The sequence below is a fragment of the Dufourea novaeangliae genome, unplaced genomic scaffold, assembly GCF_001272555.1.
Source record: "Dufourea novaeangliae isolate 0120121106 unplaced genomic scaffold, ASM127255v1 scaffold162, whole genome shotgun sequence".
Classification (NCBI taxonomy): domain Eukaryota; kingdom Metazoa; phylum Arthropoda; class Insecta; order Hymenoptera; family Halictidae; genus Dufourea; species Dufourea novaeangliae.
The window spans coordinates 1008342-1019652 of NW_015374046.1; the positions used below are offsets into that span (position 1 = coordinate 1008342).

At 36.0% G+C, this 11311-nt stretch overlaps 2 protein-coding genes across 4 annotated transcripts; both read right to left on the bottom strand.

Moving 5' to 3' along the window:
* Window positions 1-1309: 1309 nt before the first annotated feature.
* Window positions 1310-3755, bottom strand: LOC107189785 (transmembrane protein 104 homolog). Of its 3 annotated transcripts, none has more exons than XM_015578411.1 (6): window positions 3494-3755; window positions 3204-3325; window positions 3047-3131; window positions 2465-2839; window positions 2207-2384; window positions 1310-2110 (listed from the first exon to the last, which is right to left on the bottom strand). In XM_015578411.1, the coding sequence occupies exons 1-6, from the start codon at window positions 3530-3532 to the stop codon at window positions 1404-1406; spliced, it is 1506 nt and encodes a 501-aa protein (XP_015433897.1). In that variant the 5' UTR covers window positions 3533-3755; the 3' UTR covers window positions 1310-1403. The 3 variants fall into 3 exon arrangements, with proteins under 3 accessions (XP_015433897.1, XP_015433896.1, XP_015433898.1); XM_015578410.1 differs by having other exon boundaries at window positions 3002-3131; XM_015578412.1 differs by lacking the exons at window positions 3047-3131; window positions 3204-3325; window positions 3494-3755 and adding an exon at window positions 2972-2999.
* Window positions 3756-4701: 946 nt separating this feature from the next.
* LOC107189753 (actin-5C) lies at window positions 4702-9466 on the bottom strand. Its single transcript, XM_015578366.1, has 2 exons — window positions 9374-9466; window positions 4702-6791 (listed from the first exon to the last, which is right to left on the bottom strand). Exon 2 carries the CDS (start codon window positions 6770-6772, stop codon window positions 5642-5644), a length of 1131 nt encoding a protein of 376 aa, XP_015433852.1. The 5' UTR covers window positions 6773-6791; window positions 9374-9466; the 3' UTR covers window positions 4702-5641.
* Window positions 9467-11311: the final 1845 nt, after the last annotated feature.

An 11311-nucleotide genomic window follows, 5' to 3' on the forward strand; every position in this document is an offset into this window, starting at 1 on the left:
TTTCATAAATTTATGTAAATAACTTGCTCAACATTTTTTTTTATTCTCACAAACCAAAGTGTATTTATTCTAGTCTATTTGCTCAGAATAGATTAAGAATATAAAATAAAAGAGAAATATTCTTCTCTGTATGTTAAATAAATTCATCTTTTTTTTTTAATATACGTGTAGATGTTTTGTTGTAGTGAATGCATACGAAGATAGTTATTTCTATGATACTTTACAACTTGATGTACATGTAAATGAACTCTATATGTATAATTAACTATCTTCTGTAGAGTTGTAAAATTTCATACAAATAATTTAGTGCTTTTATTGTGCCACATTGTATTATTAGAGTGTTACAGAAGAATTTTTTTCTGTCAAAATTTGTTCCGATATCTTTTGATCAAACATATAAATACAAATAAACAAAAATATTTATATACATACAAGATTAAATTAAAAAAAGCTTACATAATTACTTATCTTTATTCATTTATTTTTAGAAAATATATATGTATACATATTTTACTTACTGTATACTATTACAGGTACACGGTATGAGAGGCATATTGTGAATACTTTATTGGCAGTTTTACACATACCATGTATCAAAATATGTTCTATGATATTCAAATTATATTTGCTTAAACAGAACATATGTGCGACAAAATTACACAATTGAATTCTCTTTTGGCTGTTTTTTAAAAGTGAAAAAAAACAGAATAAGCCATCCTTATCTTTTGACATTAAGTAGATACACTAATTACAAGTCTGTAGTTTTAAACTTTATAATGACTAATAGATGACAAAACATTAATAGTTGACCACCAAATATCACTTATTTGAAAGACATTTCTTGTACAGTAAAAACTGTATTAACAATGGCATCATACACTGAATAAAAAAATATACAAAAAATAAAGGATATATCATATAAAAGTTAACTTAAATTAAGCTTATCCATTTGGCTTGTACATGATTAATCCTGACTTGTGCCAGTGTATTGTCAGTTTGCTGTGACACATTGTGCCACAAAGTATTATTATCTTTTCTTATATGAAAAAAAGGATGATTTCTGATAATGGTGCCAAGAGTACTAAACATACAATTTACGTATTCTCCTATCAATTACATTCATTTATCTATACTAATATATTCTACAGCTAAATTACCTCATACTTTAAACAAAAAACATAAGATAATTATTTGAAGAAACTCATTGGTAACTGGCTACTAAAGACACTATTTAAATTTCCATACATGTGTGTGTAATATTATAATCAACCCAATTTTAGATTCAATGATATTTTAGATATGCGTGAGATTTTCAAAACTTTAAAAAAAAATGATTAAGTTTGCACCATTATACAATCCTTTTTCTCTTTTATACGTTTGATTTCATACCTTACATCTCTTTGTTATAAATTTACACCTGTCAATTCCAAATGTATTTGCATAAAATTGACAGACACTAAAATCATACAAGCAATGGCCCAAGCTATGACAAAAACGAGCCAACAATTACTGGAGAATGGACTTGCGAATTTATTAACAACGCCAAGGCCTATAACTTTGTTTGTTTTTCGCCTGGCGTAATACACCAACAATGTTGGAATCAAATACTGAATTCCAGCTCCAGCGTACGAGCCCGTGATTCCAACCAATATTGATAAATCTTTGGTGCTCATTGCAATTAAATATGGCGGCAGTATTGCCAATATTGGGAGGACGAATTTACGAAGACATGAATAGGATAAATCTTCATTGAGGAACAAAGATTGCAGATTATTTCTAAGAGTAATAGCTATAATGGGGAAGCTAGTGCTCAAAGTAAACACCGGAAACAGTGCCAAAAAATATTCTATGAGAATAATAAAAATATTATTACTTTTGGAACAGTCTCCAGATCCTCGAGGGCTAAAATCTAGTGTGTAAAGATCATCCAAATGGTCAAAAGCAAATGCTCCAGTTAATGCCAACAAGAGATAAAAAAAAGCTATCAGGAAGTAATCCAATGCCAAAAACCGAGTTAAAGTAGATTTGTTTGCAATTGGAGCAACCAAAGCTGGTAAAGAATGATGACACATAAAAGAATAAATACAGGCACCAAATAAACTAGGTATACCTGAAATTTATACATATACAAATGTTTTACTTATTCAAATAGTAGTAAACATATACGTGTAAATATACAATTTATTAGTTGTATAAATAAACTTACCAATAACATTTGCTGCTGGCGGATTTCCTTGTGCACCACGAAAGATTAGATTTTTTAAAGCATATACAATCATGATAGTAAATGCGAGCCATCGCATTACTGATGTTAACAATTGAAGATATTTAGTCTTCTGAATATTGAAAAACACGAAAGGCCCCAATAACAAAACAAACGTACTCTGAAAATAATATTTGCATTACAGCATAATGATACGTTCATTTTTAAGATATATACTAGTATTTTTATAATTACACATACAAGAAACATCCTATACGCATCGTGCCGATTCAGAGAAAATGTTTCCCAACAAAGCTCAGTATCTGGTATTGTGTCATTGCATGTTAAATTCATTGGTTGATAAGTGCAAGTAACATCAGCCAGGGTCTTTGCAACAGCTGCTCCGTAAATGCTCAAATCTCCATAAAGATAAATAGCAAAACACAGATAAAACAGAGTTGTGCCAAACTTGTTGAAAAAAATCGACGCCATTTGCCCCATTTCTATTTTATCACGAATTATATAATATCTATAAGTCATATTTGTTTCATCAGGACTAGTTGAGAATGGTGTAACAAGTGGGGTATCTTCAGAGTCTGAATTTGAAGGACCAGATTCTCCTAAATTTTGGAGTACCTAAAATTGAAAAATGGTGAAAAATATAATTTATTCTAGTTGAAAAATTATATTCAGACGTATTTCAAGAAAGCAACTACAGTTTACTCTATGTAAAAAGCAACATATTATTGACAGAGAAAATATGCATACAGTGCAATTCATTAAAAAAAATCTAAAAACCTCAGATTCAGATTCGTTGAAAGATGAATCTTGAGAAAAACATACACGTTTTCGATGTTGAATATGACCCCAAGTTATTATAGCATTGGCAGATGCCATTACCTCGATGACAAATGTAATTGTAATAAAGCTATAAACATGGTATAATGTATAAGTACATTTTGTTTGAATGTATTAAAGTTGATAAAATTTAACAATATACCTTATAAAGGCTAATATTAAAATAATACTTAATCCAAGAGCCCATCCTGCTTTGCTGAACACAGCGGGTAGTGTTAAAGCTCCTGTGCCAACGATTAGGTTGAAAATATATATGAGGCCAATCTGAAAGAATTTATCGGTATATGAAACTTCATGTATTTTAAAGAAAGAAGTCGTAAAATACCAATAAATTATTCAATCAACAGTTAAGAAAAACATTGTTTGCGGTCGAAGGTTATGTGATACCATATGTCAAAAACAGAATAACTCCAGATGAGATTATTGGCTTACCCATATTGAATATTGGTCGCTCGAGTTTTGTTCAGACATCTCGATTCAAGTTACAAATTGAAATGAATCAGTCTACTCGAGATGCCGTTTACTGCTTTCCTATGTGTCATTGACCCAGCTTGTATCGTTTTGTACTTTTCCAGAGATAATTGGAGAGCAACTGCTAACAACTGCACCGAGGGCACACAAAACTTCTACACAATGCCAGATTATTTCCCTTCTTTTCGATATGGAATTTGTACCATCGATGATCTAAACGGCAAAGTGCAATTTTATCATAGATTGTATGTTTAAATTCTTTATGCAGAATTGTAAAATTATATATTTATCAAAAAAGAGGATTGATCGAAATTTAAATTTAAATTCCTATCAGATGTTTCGATCCGATTATCCATAATGCACTGTGTACTGTGTCAATGTATAACCAAGATGGATTGTGCTGCCATCTAATCTTAATTCAAACCAAACACTAGCGAATCACAGTGAATGACAATTACACCTCAGCCATGCTAGGTATTCAATATTATTATATCTTCTACGAATGTGTAAGTATATGTATGTAAAATATGTATGTATTTATATTATATTTTATCCTTCCTCTGAAAATTTAACAGTTTCATTCAAATAAGATGCTTGCAATTTGTCCTTGGTTAATGATTTATATAATTTATGGGCTAATTGAAATGTATGTTTTCAATACTTGCCTGTTTTACATGATTGAAAATAAGAAATATGTTCTAAAATTTATTATAAATGAAGTCTATTGTTCAAGGACTGAATTTTAACAAACCGCCGATAGTAAAACACGCAACTGAATTAAACGTAAATTGAATTTTTCGATCATTAAATTTCTTGCAGATTTCTAGAATTCTAAAATAATGGCATTTTCATAAGAGGAGTAATAGATACCATTTCATTGAAAATAATTTTTATTCGATTGAAAATATAAACCTAGGTCTTAGAGTAATATAAATTTTTACCACAAATCTTACGTTACAATAATGGATAACGCCAAACAGTACAAAAGCTACGGTTGTGTATAAAAACTACTACGTGAATTCATGCTAAATGAAACGAGAAGTGATGATCATTCTTGTAGCGCATTTTAACTACGATATACACTGAATTGGAAATCAAGGACGCGCTATCGAGTAAAAAGGGTATTGGAATACTGTAATTTTTAAAAAAAAACACAAGAGTCAAAGCAATAATGTTTTTAAGAGTTTTATTTTATAATCCCATAAGTCTAAAGTAGTCTTTAAGATGTGTACGTGAATGGTCTTGCACAATACAATGGGAATAAATTATAATACTTTGGCTACGCTTGCGGGGTCGAAACCGTGTCTTTTTTTCATTTGTTTGAGCGAGCTTTTGGGATACTTTTCTGAGTCAGCGGTCTCCCCCATTGTTTAAAAAAAAAGAAAGAAAGGAAAGAGCCATCTTCTCCCTCAACGATTGGTAACGGTAAAAAAAAAGGCGGAAATGATTAATAAGTCGAAGGACTACCTCCGCCGGGAATGATGAATTCTTGAAAGAATGACACGAGTGTCTTAAATACCACGGAGCAGAGTAACGGAATGCATTTAATAGAATACAAAGTTAATAGAACCTATCGTACAATCAGAATCTTAAAGTAACTAAGCCATCCTGTATCGAATGATACTACGAAATAATTTACGCAATGTTTATCAGCTCGAACTCGTGGTTACAAATTGGCAAATACAGCATACGTGAGAAAAAGAAATAATTACTTTATCGATCGCAGAGTGGAAACATCGCGATGACAATAAAAAAGATGTTTTTCGTGAGGGTGGTTAGCTAAAAGCTACCGTAGGCATGTTATTTGAATATATAATACAAAGGATTCGATAGGATAGGAAGATGTTTAGGAATTCGGGGGGTACGTTTAAGATACAATAGTGTCTAATTAAATGATGAAAAATGAATGGAGCAAAGATGTTTAGGATTGCCTCTGTGCTAATTATGTCCCACGTACGTCCGAATCGAAAGAAGCTACCTTCGCCCCGGAGGAACCAAAGGACAAATATTATTGCGGAAGTTGATGTTACGTCCGCCTGCGAAATATGACAGAGGCCGCTCTCGGGGTTCGGGGAATGATAGTATGCAAGAGGAATATCAAAGATGCGCTTAGAAGCACTTCCTGTGAACAATTGAGGGTCCAGACTCGTCGTACTCTTGTTTGGAAATCCACATCTGTTGGAAGGTGGACAATGATGCAAGAATCGATCCGCCGATCCAGACGGAGTATTTCCTCTCAGGCGGGGCAATGATCTTGATCTTCATAGTAGATGGAGCTAGGGCAGTGATTTCCTTCTGCATTCTGTCCGCGATTCCAGGATACATGGTAGTACCACCAGAAAGAACAGTGTTGGCATAAAGGTCTTTACGGATGTCGACATCACACTTCATGATGGAGTTGTACGTGGTCTCATGGATACCACAGGCTTCCATACCCAGGAAGGATGGTTGGAAGAGAGCCTCGGGGCAACGGAATCTCTCGTTACCGATCGTAATGACCTGACCATCCGGAAGTTCGTAGCTCTTTTCAAGACTGGAGGATGACGCAGCGGTAGCCATCTCCTGTTCAAAGTCTAGGGCGACGTAGCAGAGCTTCTCCTTGATATCACGGACAATTTCACGCTCGGCCGTGGTGGTGAAAGAGTATCCTCTTTCCGTGAGGATCTTCATGAGGTAGTCGGTCAAATCGCGACCAGCCAAGTCCAAACGAAGGATGGCGTGAGGCAAAGCGTATCCTTCGTAGATTGGTACAGTGTGCGAAACACCGTCACCAGAGTCCAATACGATACCGGTGGTACGACCAGAAGCGTACAGTGACAGTACAGCTTGAATAGCGACGTACATGGCGGGGGTGTTGAACGTTTCGAACATAATCTGTGTCATCTTCTCGCGGTTAGCCTTGGGGTTGAGAGGAGCTTCAGTAAGGAGAACTGGATGTTCCTCAGGTGCCACTCGGAGTTCATTGTAGAACGTGTGATGCCAAATCTTCTCCATGTCATCCCAGTTGGTGACAATACCGTGTTCGATGGGGTATTTCAGAGTGAGAATACCTCTCTTCGATTGGGCCTCGTCACCAACGTAGGAGTCCTTCTGTCCCATACCAACCATGACACCTTGGTGACGTGGTCTACCGACGATAGACGGGAAAACGGCACGGGGAGCATCATCTCCCGCGAAACCGGCTTTGCACATACCGGATCCATTGTCAACTACGAGTGCAGCAACTTCTTCGTCACACATGTTTGGTTTATTGGTTTATCTGTAAGAAAAAAGATACTTTAGATAACATTAATTTGAGAGCGTAGCATTCAATTATATTTTCTAAGACTAAGTCACTGAATACTTTGCTACACAATTTCCTTACGTATATATATATATTTTATTAATTTATATTTGAGTTCAAGTAATATAGTATTTACTCATTTAACTGCGTATAATCATATTTTTGTTACCAATATTCAAATACATAAATAATATTTCTTCTACATCAAAACTTCAATTTCAATTTCATACACACTGAATGTAAATAATATTTCTTTTAGTCTGAGTGAAGTTAAATTTCAATTTGTTGCAGCTATACTATCATTACTCTACAATTTACAATTCAAATAATTCCCGTTTTGCAAGTACGAATTCAAACAAGCTCGTATAATTAATACAATCTCTCAATGAGAGTTGTGCTCCGAAAACTTATACTTTTCCACTGTAGTTACTTTATCATTAATATTTAACTGAACACATGAATAAAATTTCGGCTATCATTAAGTTATTCGTGGTAAATTGCCGTACAATCGGAGTGGCACGATTGACGAATACCATGTGCTGTATAGCCACATTTTAAATATTTTCAAGATGGCGTCCGAAGACACGTAGCACTTACTATGCTATTCAGATAATAGGTTAAATGTAAAAAATTGGTATATTGTGCAATAAGTGAAATAATTATATCTAATTTCCCGTTTAAAAGTAAACAGAAATATTTGCAGAAAAGGAATCCATTTAGAAAGTTTCTAGGTGTTCTATAAACCATCGTTACTGGAACCGCACCCTGCCCCGCCCTTCCCCGGCGTTAATCGGTCAATATCCGGCATACGCTTTCAAACAGTAAAATTGTACAAAATCTTACAGATTTAGGATTTAGTATTTCTAGAAATCGTGAGAACAAGACTCTACGCAAGTTACGTCTTTCAATTTAAACAAAATATATTCATGCAAATGTTCGATCGCACAACTCTTTGTAATACCAAAACCGGTACTAGTCCATGGATAGAATTTTTGTTCCGTCACAAGAAAGAGCGTCTCACTTGCGCAAATTTCTCTAATGTACAACGAACAAACACGATCATTTAGAGATTCAGAAAATCACAAAACACACTAAATATGGCACAAGCATATTTCAATCCTAACACCACCCACTTCTCGATTGGAAATCCACGCTTGGATGTACAAGCGGTTTGGCAGATTCAATTATCGCCCACGCACTGTCTAATCCGTTGCACTGTCCATTTAATTTCGGTACAAATCGATCCTACCGCATTGCAAGTTAAATATCACTGAACTTAAGATGCTAACTTACGTTTTTCGTTTAGTATAAAAAAATTATGTACAAGTTAGGGAGCGTGGGTCTTTGAATGACACTGCCGCACAACCGACCGATCTGGAACCAAACACAGAGTGTAGCTGACAGCCGGCTTGCAGTGTATTATATGAACAGAGTCGTTGTTCAGGCCCCCCACTACCTAGCGATCGGCCAATAAGGACAGGACACCCTCAGCCAATCCTGGCTTTCTTTACCATATATGGAAGTGCTCTGCCACGGAGGGGTTTACCCCTCCCCTCGCTGCTCTTCCCCCACGAACTCCGCCGTCCGTTCGAAGTGTGTCTCCACCACCCTTCATGAATTCATCCACCAAATTGACCAAACCGCACATTTCTGATCTTGCCAATGTTCTTTCCCCTCTTCCCCCCAATTTCACACAAGTTAGATCTGCACAGATATCTGTTCACTTGGCACGATCATGGCGATCCTATTCGAGCATCGTTGGGCGTTGATTTTTTGTACTAACAAAGCAGTTAAGAAATTTACTTCGATATTACGGACACGGAACTTTCATGATTTTTACGACGAACAACTGTGTATTTGTTGCAAAAAAAGAAATTAAGTATAGATTTTAATACTTTACGTGTTCGTTTTTTTTCGAGTAATTTAATCGTATTCTTGAAAAACCTAACAGATTTTTTAACTATTCTCTAATTTATAATATACGCAAATAGTATAGTTTGTGTCGAATTTTTTATATTTAATTCTAATAGAATAAACAATGAAACCCCATTCTGTAGTAGCGTGAAGTGAAAGAAATGGATTCTTAAACGTTACGTAAGGAATAAATATAAAATAGCAATTTCTTTAACGGCTAATGCTCAATTTCTTAATCGGTGAGACAGATTTATGCTGGTATTTCATGTACGAACAAGCATAATCGTAGGTTAGTGCTGTAACGCACTACAGCGTACTGCTATTAATAAACGACTCCGTCGCGACCACCTGGCTCGTAGCGCGTATACGTCAGGAACCACTTGACAACGACAACCTGTCGGATCGTTTCAGTCCATACTTCCTTTCCGAAATAATGTTTTCTAACATGAATTTCCTCGAACAAATGAATGCTACGTCGACAAGATTTGAAAGCACAGAGAGCAACGCCCTGCCATCATGGCTGTTCGCTAACCGGCATTTGTCCTCGATCTTTTCCCACCGTTAAAATAATGACAGATCACCGCGAAAAACGTTGAATTAACATTGAACTTGATGAAAATACATTATAATGTACAAGTACTCACCCTTTGAAGTGGAAAGCAACCGAAGGAGTATTTGATCGTTGATCGGCAAACGGGCACCGCAAGAATACTATTGGCACGACGAAGCGAGACTCGAGAGCCGCGAGTTGCAAGCACTGTGAGGGAGATCGTGGCCGGTATCGTGTTATGTGGACTCGCCCGAAGGTGTGGTCGGTATACACGTTGTTAAGCCTCGAAACGATCTCATCTATTTCCTGTTTTTTCATCGTGTTTTTCGAACTTGTACATAATATACAAATCGCCGAATGATAAACATTTAAGAAATGAAAAATTTCACAATCGTTTGTTTATTTTAATCATCATATATTTCATATTACAGTTTCGCTGGACATCCCTGTTTCAGAATGGATTCGTCCAGCCGGCTGCCCCCACCATTCGGATTCACAGCTCTTGCCATATATGGGCATAAAACGAAAGCGGCTCGGTGATTGGTCCGTTGGCCGGCTGCCGGCTAGATTCTCCAAATGCCGCTTCAAACTGTACGATACGGGGAGCATAATGCCTTCTGGAAGCGTACACTAGCGTAAGGGCTTTCCTGACTAACCGTCAGAGCTGTTTGTAGTAGTGTGCGTCAAATGTATGCGAAGATTACGACCGTTTTGTGTGTGCGCGCGTGCGAACCAGTACCGGCAGTAGGTATGAGTCAGAAAAAGTTTTGTTGCATACATACTGGTGGAATGATCAACATTTTCTTTTACTTAATGAATCCCGTGCCACTTGTCATTGGGATGCTTTGAATGTTCACTTATGGATTTTCAACAGAACTCTTTAATTTCAGATATTATAGATGTATACAACGGATCTTTTCATTGATTTTTTATTACACATAAAATGTAATCACTCTCTCTAAATAGTTAATCAGTCGTAATTTCCTACAGTTCTTACTGTTGAGGCTTTCGGGTGTAAGCGGTGTCCTTGTGGAATTGTTTTCCCAACGTTTCGCATGCATTGCAGCTATGTAGCTTCATCAGGGGGTCGAAAGACACTGATACGGGTGTGGTGCTCTTCTAATATACTCGAGCTTGCTCATGCTCCAGTTTATTGCTTACCAATCAAAAGAAATTTTAATTGTTCAGCTGACCATCGTAATTTCGTAATTCTTCATAATTTTTAAAATTATTGAAAATAAAATTTTATTATACTATTAACTATATTGTACATTGATTGCCATGAGTATTCCTGAAATGATTCCAAGAATTTCGTCTGCCCATCTGTCAGGTATACATACTCCGTTAGGTAGGATGGCATGTTTGAAGAGAGTGGACTCAAAGTAAATGCCAGATTAATAAATTTTATCTTTTAACTTTATATTTACTTTTATACATTTTTTCATACAATTCCATTTGCGAAAGGAATATGTTAAATATCTTTTACATCGAGTGAAACGAGTTTTTAACAAACCAAAGTTTTCTAATCATTATAATACGTATAACCGTACATAATATTTAAAATTCGTTTTAAGGAACTATGGTTTACAAGAGTAGGCATAAAAAGTCAGTGGGTCAGGTCTGGTTACTTATGCATATTCATCCATCAGGTTTCAGTATGCAGTAGAACAGATGACATCTGCTAATATAGTAATATAATTTCCAAAAATTGAAGAAACACCGAAATGAAATCGTCGCTTGTCCTCCCACTTAATGTGTGGTGTGTGCCATCTCGGCCGCCTTTTTCATGAAACAGAAGCTAAAAATAGACTCAAGGGCGCGGATAAGGGTGCACTGGACTAGTCCACGTCACATAAGCCCTACGCTACGATTCTACTGCTCTGTATTGGTGTCCAGTGGACACGACATGCTTTGGTGTATGTGAGTGCAGTGTCTGCTTCAAAATCGATACGTGTGTCGTATAGTCTACTGAGGCAGGCCAGACTTGTGACGAGAACCACGTGGTGACGGAAACGTCAAAGTATGCACGGTT